This window comes from Leptonychotes weddellii, chromosome 12, assembly GCF_054177405.1.
Source record: "Leptonychotes weddellii isolate Sample4059 chromosome 12, ASM5417740v2, whole genome shotgun sequence".
Classification (NCBI taxonomy): domain Eukaryota; kingdom Metazoa; phylum Chordata; class Mammalia; order Carnivora; family Phocidae; genus Leptonychotes; species Leptonychotes weddellii.
Window position 1 is genome coordinate 71,347,623 of NC_138380.1, and position 13,444 is coordinate 71,361,066.

The 13,444-nt window shown below is 35.7% G+C and overlaps 1 protein-coding gene across 1 annotated transcript in view; it reads left to right on the forward strand.

Annotated features, from left to right (window-relative positions):
• The window catches only part of SEMA3A (semaphorin 3A), a 202,927-nt gene that overhangs the window by 144,974 nt on the left and 44,509 nt on the right, over positions 1-13,444 (forward strand). The window contains exon 7 of the mRNA XM_006727083.3: positions 12,554-12,696. Within this exon, the coding sequence (XP_006727146.1) occupies positions 12,554-12,696 (143 nt within the window). The remainder of the gene's footprint in view (positions 1-12,553; positions 12,697-13,444) is intronic.

Here is a 13,444-nt window from a genome sequence, read left to right on the forward strand (position 1 = left end):
CAATAATTTAACTATTGCAAAGGTGATGAGTATACTTCATGGTATAATTTAATTTGTTGACACAGAATACAAGGAAAGACCTGTAAATATCACAGCACACCAAGTTTTGTGTGGCTATGAGTATAGCTATTCAAGTCCCAGCATTGAGAGTAAAACTTCCTTCTGAATCTTTTAAACCATATGTCTTCATCTAAGTCAGTATAGAGAATAATGTCACTGCTGCTCTTCTTAGTTTCTGACTCATTTTGATCTTTTTCATTATGGCTATCTGATGTGAAAAAAAGCAGCTCTTGATTTGCTCTTTGTTTCTGCCCTGCAGCTTCCACTCCTGTTTTTTTTTAAAAAGGTACTTGTTCTTTGTTGCCTTCAGTGATATGTTTTTTTTCTGGTGAACAGCACATGGCTAAACAGTGAAGCTAAGGTAACCAACCATGGGATAACAAAAGGACAATACAATAGCGTGTTGTTCTACCTACATGTGTCTTAACTCTGTTAGGTCATTTGGTCTTTATAACATCTCCATATTCTTACCTTAGGATGAGAACTTGAGATACAGATAAGTCAAATAATTTGCCCACAGTCACACAGTAAGTAGCAGAACTGAGGTGAATACTGGACAGCCCCTTAACTGCTGTACAGTTTGACTGCCATCCTCCATGTGAAGGCAGATTACCAACTGTAAGACAGTTATATAAATAGAAGAGTGTTCAGTTGAAATCAAGTTAGCAAGTATCTTAAAGTGTAATATACTATCCTATGAGGGGATTTGAAGATGAATGACAAAATCCTGTCTAAAAAGAACTTAGTGAAGAAACATGGTGTATCACTGTGAGGAATAATCTAGAGCAGGTGGGAAGGTGTAACTACTCTAACTGAAATTTAAACAAAATATTATGGAAACCCACAAGACAAATTTCTACTTGAAGAACTTAAAAGTATTTTTGGAAGGTATTGAAAAGGTGTTGAAAAATTGGCATGATTCCTCATAGAGAATTCACATAAGTAAAGTCATTTAAGAATGAAAGTTCTGGAAATCCAGAGTAGTGAGATAGAAAGGTACAGGGGAAAATGCAGTGGGGGCTGATCCTAGAATTATATATGGGGGATAGGTAGCAAAGACCTGAATGCCTTATTTTGCGAGAGAGAGAGAATCCTAAGCAGGCTCCATCTCTGAGATCATGACCCGATCCAAAATCACCAGTAAGACACTTAGCTGACTAAGCCACCCAGGTGCCTCTATCTTGAATGCCTTTTAAAGGAGTCTAAATTTAACTGTTTAGCTAATGAACAACCATCAATAAAATGGAGCATATGAAGTGTCAATTGGGAAGAATGATTTGAAGCAGGAGGGTCTTTTAAGAAGACAGAGCAATACTTTAGGAGAGAGATGAGAGAGCTTAAATTAGGACAAAAGTAAGGGGAAAAAATACGGTCAAAAATGTATTAGGGATAGAATTGATCAGAAAAGCCGACCTAGTAGATACAGGAGATGAAACTGAAAAGTTAAAAATGGAAAAACATTTTCTCTTTGACTGCAGGATTGAATAAGGGAAACTAAAAGGTAATTAACTTTGTTTGACATACAGAGGGGGAGGCACCTCGCTCCGCAGTGATGTTTGTGATCACTGCATGGGTTTCTTCTTCTAGGTCCAGTATCCCAAAGTCTTTCCATGTCCTCTTCATTAATATAGTTTCAATTAAGAAAACTTGTGGAGTTTTTTTGGTTATGACCACTTAGTTTAAATAGCCTTATTTTGTGGTGGTAAAGAGCTGCAAGGTGTTCCACCAATTTTTTATTGATGTTAAATGCTGATCTCTTATGTTTAATAGTAAACAAAATAACCAAATAGTGTATATGCAGCTTAGAAACATATTGCAAAATACATAGGTGTAAATACTTGTGGTGACGTGATAAAGTAGGAAGAACTCAGCTCTTGTTCATGTCCTGGCCTTCCCAGGAACTAGTATGCACTTTGGGCATTTGCTGGGTCTTAACGTCAGTGTTTCTTTCTGGGACGGATGTGGATCAGAATAATGTATAAAAAGCATAAGGAAGGGCACAGTAAATGGTACTAATATCTTCCTTTACCATCCATGCTCATCTTCCATTCTAATCACCACTTCTCTCTACCCTCATGTGACTCATCTTGAACCATTCTTTGGGTTAAACTACCCCAAGGGCTGTTCATAGTTTCCCAGCCAGCTAAGCATCAAAAGTTTTTCCAGGCCTGTTCCTTGGCAGCTAGAGGTTTTTCTATTCCACAGCCAAAAATGATATATCCATTCTGCTTAGGTTGTTAGCAAAGAATGTGAGATGACCTTAGGCTGCATTCTCTGCATTCCCAATGTGCTGGAAGTTCCCATTCACAGTCTTTTCATTCTTTGGGGCTTTTTTTTTTCCCCTTTATGTTGCAGCAAAGCTGAAAGGGGAAGAAACCAGTCACTATGACTGCCACCCGGGTGAGTTGGCTGTCATCTGGTGATGATTTTTCCCTATCAACAATTGCCCTGCTAGCTAGCTTGTAAGTATTTTGTAGCCTGAGGCTGTGACATTGGAACTATTTTTTTAAATTGTAAAAATACAGTTTTAAAATTTACATGATTTACAATTTGCCTTTGTTCTTCTCAGTGCTCTTTAATAGGCTTATAGCTTCTTTATCAGCTGGCTTCTGATTCAACTTGCTTTCATTAGCAATCTAAGTTTCTATTACCATTAACATTTAAACATGTATTTATAGAGGATATTTCACAAAGTTTTATAAATGGTGTTATAAAATAATAGCAGCTAGCAACTTTGAAAGCCTATGATACGCTGACATAGATAAGTAGGTAGGTAGAAAGAAATAGAACATCGATCAATCTATCGATAGATAGACAAACGTACAGATGTAGATGTAGATATATTCTCTAATGTAATTCTCCCAGCACCCCTCAGAGATAGGTGCTTTTTGACATATAAGGAAACTGAGGCTAGTTGACATTAATTTTTGGAAGTTAGATATCTAGTGGTTATGAGAATCCAGATTTCTACCCAGTTTTATTTGAGTCCTATCATAGAATAGTATTTTTTAATATTTTATTTATTTGAGAGTGTATGAGCATGCGCATGCGTGCATGCGAGCCTGTGCATGAGCTGGGGGGAGGGGCAAAAGGAGAGAGAGAATCTCAGCAGACTCCATGCTGAGTGCAGAGCCCCATGTGGGGCTTGATTTCATGACCCTGAGATCATGACCTGAGCTGAAATCAATAGTCCATTGCTTAACAGACTAAGCCACCCAGGCGTCCCCAGATAGTTTTTATATATGCAGTGAAGAGAGAATTTGTTTCTTTTTATATTGGTAATTGAATGTATGTTTAGCAAGGATTTTCCTTCATGAATGGTCAGAATGTCAATGGAGCTGCCTTTCAAGTATGAAGAAAATAAAAGTATGTATGTATATTTTGTAAACTATATCAATTTTTAAACCTTCCTTTTCCTCTCATAGATGATGTCACAGTTGATTCGGAGAGGAAGGGGAGTAATTTGGGTTGTTTTCCTGCAGTGGGTTTATGCTCCTATTCTGCTCTGAAACTTTCTATCATACTTAACAAGAGGCCTGACTATTTCATGGTGTGAAACTAGTCCTTGGGGCACCTGCATAAGAGAGTTTGTAATCATTTATTCCATCCTCCATCCATATGAACTATGTATAATTTATGTCCTAAAAAGCCAATATATGTTCTAACTTAGACACCCAAAAATCTCAATTAATCATCCTGTTAATTCATTTTCAAAAAAAACCATACATTTCTACAATTTTAGTTGTGTGTTCTTATTCTCTGGTGGCTTTTTGGTGGGAAGGATAGGTCCAGCCAAAGGCTGGTCAAAATGTTTCTGTACCAGAGATTTAGATTGATCCTAATGCTGAGAGCAGCAAAATGTGTTCATTATTTAAATAAGCTCAAGCTGCCAAATGAATCATAAAGGCAGCTGGGCGTCCTGTGCCAAGGTGTCATTTTCATTAAGTGTGAGATTGCACCTGAAGGACAGTTTAATTTGCAGGTGCTAAAAATATTTCAACAGAGTGATACTGTTACAAGTGGCAGGTGGTGCCCAAACGTGAATTTTGCAAGAAATGCCATCTGTGGGATGAGGTGTGGAAGAATGTCAAGGGGGTGGTAAAGGAGATAAAGGGGGGAAAGAAAAGAGAGGTGTATTTACCTAGCGTTTACTGCTATTATCATGACTAAAGATTCCGTGCTTCACATGATAGCATTGGCCCAAGATGATTACATATGATTATTTGTTCAGCTTCTATCGTGTGCTCAGGGCATTGCAGAAGTACCACAGTACCTGTAAAGACGGTTTCTTCCCCAAAGGCATACCACTTAAACTACCCAGATGAGAGAATCCTTTCTAACTCTATTTACCTTCCATAGTGTTTACATTGCAGTTTCGTGCTGGCAAGATTAATGCACTTTGATCCTGCTTAAATGGATTTTGCCACTTTCTTTTGATGTTCAGCTTTTAGTAGACATCCACATCGATTCCCTGCTTCATACTGTAAGAAATATTTTCAATTGTACAAGCTGAAAGATTTTGTTAAATCGTTGTCTCTTGGGGTTTTGTGAACTTTGCAGAGTAGAGAACATTGAAATGTGGAAAGCTGTCTAGGGACATTATAATTGTTTACATTATTAAAAGATCTGTATATGTGTGTCTGTTAGTTCAGTGGACTTGGCCACATTGAAATCAGGAACTTGTACCTAGAGACTAGAAATAGACATTCTCTACTTTAATGGGATACAGAACACAAACTTCAAAAGCAAAAGAAACTAGTGGGTTTGAGTTTTTCATTTCTGCCTGCCATTTGATGATAGTAACTAGAAGTAGAAAAGCTTCCTTTGTGAATACCATGAACTTTCTTTGGTTCTCAAGGAGAACTAATAAAGTAGGTCAGTATGAATGAATTTGGGTAAAAGTTTTCCATGGGGAGCTTTTGATGACAAGGCAAGTTATTGAATTGCTTGTAGCTTTTCAGGACAGTGGTAATCTATGACCTCCTACATATGCATTGTTTTTAGCTTCATAAAATGGAGAGACATATTTTCTGTTATTTTAACCTTTTTGGTAGAATCTAATTTTGAAAAATTGCAAACATAATTAATTTTTCTGTGCTAACACAAAAGGATGTGATCACAAACAGAAAAGTTTCTCCCATGTTAAAAGAACATTCTGAAATTTCAGGAGAACATTTTGAAAACCTGCTATTGTGTAATAACTCTTAGAAATAGTTACAATTTAAAGAAGCATGTCTGAGCATTTCTTTAACTGGGAACCTACACATTGTTGGGTTGGGGCTACGATGAGTTCTGTTCTTCCCAATAGCTTTAACAAACTGTCAAAAAGGAAGAAAATGTGACTCTTTCTTCTAAAACACACACACACACTTACATAGTTTAGGAAATTCATTTATCAATCTATTCACTCATTTAGGAACCATGTTCTATTTCAGAAATTATGCTTAGCCTGGAAGAAATAATTAGGAAAAAATAGGGAGATCAGCTTACAAGAAGAGAGAGGAAAGAAAACAAGTGATTAAAGTAGAGTTTTCTGGATTCTAATTGAGGAATATGCACCAGGTGCCAGGGAATGGTTTGTGTGTTAAAAGGCGATAGTACAAGATGGTTTGGAAAAGGTGAGGCCAGAGGCAGGGAAAACAGAATGAATGTGACTGCCAGGAGAGAAGAGATAAGAGCCTACATTTGCGTAGTTGTAGTGAGACAGATTCAGAATGCTTAGGGAAATACTTTGTTATATATAGAAGCTGAAAGCAAGGGAGGGAGAGATACAGGACAAATGCCTGTCATAACAAATATGAAAAGGAAGATAATAGAAAAAGAATTAAATGTTATAAAAAAATAAAAAGCAAACTTTCTTTCATGTTATGTGAACTAAATGCCTATGAAGATAGTAGATTGAGGGAGCACTGGGTGTTACACGCAAACAATGAATCATGGAACACTACATCAAAAACTAATGATGTAATGTATGGTGATTAACATAACATAATAATAAAAAATAAATAAATAGAAAAAAAAAGATAGTAGACTGGGTGTTTTCTTGAATGATAAGCAGAGTCACTAAGGTATGAAAGAAGGGAAATGGTGGTCAGTTCTGCTAGAAATATAAGTCAAAGTTAGTTTGTGGATACCACTGATTGCCCTTAGTTTCTTTTTCATATTAGAGACACTGCAAATAGTGTAATTCACAAAGATTTCCCATTTTCCTCTTATTCTAGAAAGCTTGGAGCCAAAACTATGGCCCATCTCAAATATGTGTGTTGATGAATATAACATCTACTTTTAGAGTTGTTACTGGCTCATAGTAACATTGGCCTTACTGTCCTTTCTGCTTGCCACATCTTAGTTTATGCTACTTTGTCATATCCCATGACACCTAAAATCTGTTCTGGAAATTATGTGGTATAAAAGCATTAGTACTTTTTTTTTTTTCTGTAGCACTGTATGGATGGCTTAGAAGAAATAGATAATACATGTAGAAGACCAATTAGGTGATTCCAAAAATATAACTGTGAAGTAAAAAAACATGAATCGTACAAGCAACATTAAGACTATAAAACAGGGAAAGAAGTGACAGTAATAGCAGGAATAAGTTTGATAATAAATTGGGAGGGCAAAACAGAAGTCCTGCAGGAAATGGAAGCAATTTAAGATAAAATAATATTTTATATGTAGGTGTTGATGTTGACATTAGCCAAAATGGAAAGGTAGGAGCAGAAGCAGTTCTAAAAGAAAAGTGGCTAAGTTCCTTGCTAGTTGTGGTGAATTAAAATTGCAGTGAGGTACTTATATAGAAAATTTGAGCCAGAAGTTTAAAATGCGGACTTGGATCTGGAGGAAAATAAAGGCTGATACAGTTTGAAGATACCTGAAGCTCTAAAAGTAAATCAATTCCCAAAGAAAAAATTCTAAAAATATAACAAAATTAAGAATGTTGAAATAGTGGAAGAAACACTAGGAGATGACTTCATTTATAGGAGTGGGGGGAAAAGGAAGGGTGCCCAAAAGACAGGAATTTAGGAAGCATCTATATTTGGGGATTTAGGAAAAAGGTAAGGGAAGTCATAAAGGAGATAGTGAAGGCTAGATAATGAACAATAATTGTTCATAGTCATAGAAACCACATACCAGAGAAACAATGAAAACTTTAGGAAGAGCATGAAGATTCTGTTGTGCCAATGGCTGAAGACAACCAAAAGAGGATGAGCGTCCAATTCTGTTTGTTGATTTGATGGTTTCTGTTGATTATCAGTAGAACACTCTCAGTAGTGAAATGCCAAAAGCCAGATAGTAAAGAGTTGAGAAGTGATTGGTAAAGAGGGCAGGGAGTATGAGCACTCTCTCAAGTCCTAGGGCTTGGTAGGTGCAAGAAAAACAATAGATGCTACAGCATAGAGTGTCAGTGGAAGTTTTTTGTTTTCTTTTGTTAGGGTAAAAAAATTTTAAAAATAAATATTTGACACAGAACCACTAAAAAGGGAAAGACTGAGAATCCAAAGAAGAATTGACTTCTTCCCTTCATCTTGCAACTCCCCGCTGCTAGATTTCTTCCTGTTTTCATCACTTTTCTCGTTGCATTAGATTCTGGCTTCTTTTCTCTTTGTACTCTATAGCCTACTGTCAATTTAAAATAACTTCAACTCCAGTCCCCATTTCTTCCCTGAACTTTTGTATTCCTTGACCTGTGGGACAAATTCACAAGCATCTCACTTTAAAAGATGCCTGAAACTGAGCTCATCTTCCTTCCCCACTCTCATATCTATCCTTTCTCAGGTGTTCCTATCACAGTAAATGATTCCTATCCAACCAACTTTTAAATCAGACATTTCTTTAATATTTCCATGATTTTTCTCACTACTCCCTACATTCAACATCTCCCCAATGAACGCAGTCCATCGATTCTGCTTTCACATAATCCTTCTCTGTCATACCGGTCCAAATCACCATCACTTCTCACCAGCCTCCAGAGTGATCTTCATGCCTTCTTTCTTGCCTCGCTATATATTTTTTTTCTATAGCAGTCACAGTGATCTTAAAATAGGAATCTGATAATGTTACTACTAAGCTTAAAATACTTCAGTGGTTTCCCTCATAGCCATTAGGACAATATGCTCCTGAACAACACTTCCTTCTTATTCTGACCTCTGCTTAACTTTCTGTCATCATCTTTGACCACCTGTCTCTTCATTGACTACTCTCTGTGTGCACAACATTGTGGTTTCTCCAACCTTGCAACGTGGGACATTCTTGGTTATTCTTCAGGTCTTGGGTTACAGGTCATATCTTCTGAGAAGAACTTTTCCTAATTCCTTTAAGGCAACATAAATTTTCCTTTCTATTTCCAACTGCATTTTTTTTCAAACTCTTTTGTTCTTTTTGTGCATTTTAATAATCACTTTAATTGTTGGTATTCCCTTACAGACAGAAAACATTTCATCATAATATCACCTAATGTACCACAATCCAGAGCATAGAGTAAGCATCCAGGAAAGATTTGATGAATGAAAATATAGATGGTGCACGATTGCATGAAGAATAGAGATTGTTATTGGAGCAGTATTCTGTGCTGCAATTCTATTGGATTGAAAGCAAATAGAGAGAGGTTTTAGACTTAGAAATGAGGAGAGATCATTTTTCCACAGAAAGAAAGAAAAGAAAAATTGGGGATCGGGGTGAAGAAAGGAAAAAGAGAGAGTTCTCATTAAATGGTTTTGGTTCTATCTGTATAGCAAGTAAGTCCATCTTTGGAGAGTAAAGAGAGAGATGGTGCATTAGTTGATTTGAAGACAATCAGAATGATTTTAAAGAGTTGCTTTTAATAAATCTATAGTAAGCCACTAAAAGTAAATAAAATAATTCCTTAGCAACACTAGGATTCTTGTTTAGGATAAATAGCCTGAGTTAATAAATAGCACATCCATTTACCATGATTATATGATTTTCATCATCCTTGCTTAGATATAGGAACACAGGGGGAAAAGTTCTGGGGTTTTGTAAGGCAGGTGCAGTAGAGGTTCAGGAGGCCAAGAGGTTTGAGGATAACAGAGAAGGCAATTAGAATGATTGATTAGAAGTTTTGGATTGGATAAGAATTCACCAGGGAGGAGAGGAATAGACCGAGAGATTAGGAGGAAGGGTAAGAGGACAAAATGTACTAAGGAAGGGGAAGGTGAAATTTGAGGGATTGAAGAGGTAGAAAATGTATAGTGAGAAGAATTTTTGACCCTAGAGAAGATTTTCTAAATTTGAAATAGTAGAATGAATCCTTTTTTTGAAAGAGATTAACTAGAGACCTATTTTATTTTGAAATAGGAATGAATGTTTTTCCAAGTAGAGAACAAATCCTAAAGTTCTTAAGACAAATTTCAGTAGATTAACATTGTTTTTCTTTGATATTCTTTTTTTATTATAATAAATTTACCTTTTTTTTCTATGTATAATTTATGTTTTGGCTGTTTCTGAAGCTTTGTCAAACTTAATTCACCTACGAAGTCCTCCATGCCTGTAGTATCAGATACTGAAGGAGAGACTATGATTGCAGGCCCTTTCAACAATGAATGTGCTTGATAACTTGATTGAATTATTTCCCGCTAGAGTCCACACTTGTGAAATGATAATTTTCTTCACATATTTTAGAGAGGGAAACATGATGTTTGATAATTCTGTCATGCCCAGACACCAGGCTAAGAGAGTATCTGTACATGTCAAATATTGTTTGCTTTCTTGTCATTTTTGTGCTTCTAATATGACTTTTGCTAGATTATAACTTTCTGAGAACAAGGACTATATATTATTCATTTTCTTTTCTACAGTGTCTTATGTGTATTTGTGAGCAAATAAAATAGCTGGATTTAATTACTTGAAAGTCTTTTAAGTTATGCAAGTATTAGGTGAACAGCTACACTAATTTGGGAGGTAATATTAGATGAACTTCTCCTTCATTGCTCTAGTTTTAAGGAGGAAGAATGTATGATTTTTTATTCTAATTCTATAGCTGAAGTATAATGAGATCTCCAAATTTAGCATGGAATTAAGCCTTCCTTTCACTATTATAATAATGACATAATATAATACATTTGTTAACATTTTACAAAGTTGTTTCACATGCATTATTTAAGTTTAAAATATTTGTTTTGATCTGAACTATTTATGACAGACAAAATGAATAGAATCCAATTTGAAATAACTCAATTTGAAATACACCCAGTGGGAAAATTAGTCATCTCAGATCTGAGAGGTAAAAGCCTTGCCAAAAGGTCACAAAAGTTGCAAGTGACTGAACTGAATTCTTTGACGTGTAATGGTTTGTGTTATATATGTGCACACACAAACACACACACAACGCTGCGTTTCTAGGAGCCTAATTTCATCAGTAGGGTATGAATTCTTTTATTTGTAACATACCAGTTCCTACCATGTCACATTATTCTGCTCATCATTCCTCGTAAGACACAAGCACATATATGCAAACATATTTATGTATATGAACAAGTAGAAATTTATGAAGAAAAACAAGATTTGCAACAATTATTCAGATTAAAGTAGTGTATTATTTTATGTATCTTATAAAAGTTCTGGTGCTAAGTGAGTCCAGCTTTTAAGTTATTTCCCCACTCTATGCCACTGGCACACTGAACTTTAAATATGAATAGGTAATAAATCGTGGACTTTACATTACTTACAGAGTCTGTATAATTTGCCCGAGTAGGATAGTGGAGTGCAGCCCGAAGGGCATGGTCCCAGAACAAATGTTAAAAGAAAGTTACAAGCATAGAACACATGATAACGATGATTATACACAGGTGTAAAGATTAGGACTAAATAACATGGATAAAGCTAGTTTCGGGGTTCTGACCCCTTCCCTGGTATTTCAGGTATGGAACTGACCTATGTGTGCATATTTCATTCCTAACTTAATAACATAATACACCATGGGAGTAAAGGTAGATTATTGTAAGAATTTAAATACCTGCAATGTCCTAAGTGCTTTCAGCGAGATGAACTCAGCTTCTTAGTATATTACATCTTAAAGCCAATGAAGCTGTCACATACTTTTATATGTTTGTATGAATCACAACCACATCAACCCAGGTATTTACAAAGTTTTGTTTTTTAAATGAGGCTCTGAACATTGCTAATATACCTTCTGCATAATCTAGCCAATCTTGTGAGGTTTTTTTTTTTTCCTTTCTTTTTTCTCTCTTTCCCTCCTTGCACAGATATTCTCTGAATGACCACTGTGTTTTGACCTTTAGGATCATAACAACAAACAAAACGTGCCAAGTCCTTGTTCTCTTGGAATTTATATTCCATTGGGGTGGGGAGAGAGACAGACAATAAACAAGATTAGAGAGAAAGAACGATCAAGAAATCAGAGATGTTTAATAAAGTTAGGAAGAAAAATAATGCATGAAAATTAATAACCAAAAGTAAGGATTTCAGTGCTTTAAATAGGGTAGTTAATAAAGATCTGTCTGAAAATGCAATATTTAAACAAAGACATGAGTAAAAGTAGGAATCCAGTCATTATAATATATGAGGGCAGAGAATTACACAGGGAGGAATATCTGAGGCAGGACTGAGAGTACTTGACTTGTTTGAAAACCAGGAAGGAAGTGGTATGGCTGGCTAGGAGTAAGTTAGGTAAGGAAGGGTAGGTAGAAAAAAAGGCTTATGAGGTAGCAGGGACTAGATCATAAATAGGGTCTGGTCACAGGAAAGATTTTCTATTTTCTGTTTATTGTGGGTGATTTGGAAAGATGTAGGAGGGTTTAGAGAGGGAAGTGACATATTGGAGGTTCACTTCTGACTGTTGTGCAAAGTAATAGAGCAGGATTGGTGAGGTAGAAACAAGGAGACTGCTAGGAGTCTGGGAAAGACCGGTCATAGAAAAGGTGAAGGATGTGCCTGTGGATAGAATGTGGGTTGTGAGAGACGGGAAGGACGGAAGGGTGGCTCCAGATTACCAAGGTGGCTTGAGTACCTAGTAAATAATGTTGCCATTTACTGAAATGGAGAGGACTTGGTTTTTGTTATTGTTTTATGTGGATCTCTCTTCCCTCCCATCCAATCTTTGCTGGAAACTAGAACAGACCAATTTGTACTTTGATTTAAACTATTTTATGCTTAGAAGGAAGAATGGCAATGATGATGGCAATAAGCAATATTTGACAGCACTTTCAGTTTGCACAATATTTTAATATCCAGTCATGCATTTTCACTGTGTGGTCTCACTGAGGATTTTTCTGCACCTACTCCTAACTTTCCAAAAAAGAATTAAAGATTTTTTTTTTTTTGCAACATAAGGTGATTTGTAACATACTTTAAAATACATAAAGAACAGTTCACATGTACGGAAAACTGTGAACTAAGGAAAGATTAGTTCTTGAAATATGTCAAAAGGAAGTGAGAGAAAGTGAAACTGGACTGTAATGAATGGAATTATTTATCTAATTGTGAATTAATATATATGCTGTAATTTGTCTCTCAGATCCAAGGTTCATTAGTGCCCACCTCATCCCAGAAAGTGACAACCCTGAAGATGACAAAGTATATTTTTTCTTCCGTGAAAATGCGATAGATGGAGAACACACTGGAAAAGCCACCCATGCTAGAATAGGTCAGATATGCAAGGTGAGGTAAAGAAAAGAACAATTGATGATGATTTCAATGTCTAATCATGGTTTTATTTCTTTTTTTTCCACCTGTGTGCAAGTACAATGAAAAATGTGGCTCGAAATCTTGACTGATCACTATCAGTATTTAAATGGTAAAGAATGATTGTAAACATAGTTGCTCGTGAGTGACTCTTCACGGGCAAACATGTAGATAGAGGCTGTGACACATTATTTCATATTTACATTAAACGAGCTTTGAAATTTTGAAGAAATACAATTTTTTTTCATGTTATGTAGGCGAAGCATACTTTTTTGTATTCTCAGATGTAGCATAGTTTCCTACGATGTTTAACCTTTGAATGGACATTTGTTGTTGAATAGCTAAAGCATTAATGTAAGAGAGAAAAGCATTAAAGCTTGATTTTATAAATTGATTATAGCATCCTATATACATAGATACAGACACACAGATAAAATTGTGAAGTTCTGAACTTTCAGGTAATTCATTTACTGTGTGACCCTAAATTGGATATGATATAAATTATAATGTTAGATATATAGAATAAAAATTGCTCAATACATGTTTATGGATTAATTAGTATCAGTGTGAAGATTTGATAATAGTCCCATTCTTTCCTGCTACACTGTACAGTGCAGGATATATGCACAGTATGAAAAAAGCCAACTGCTATTATATTCAAGCACCTTTCATCTCAAGAAAATCACAAAGCCAGAACCGATAATTGCCTAAAGTGGAATTTTCT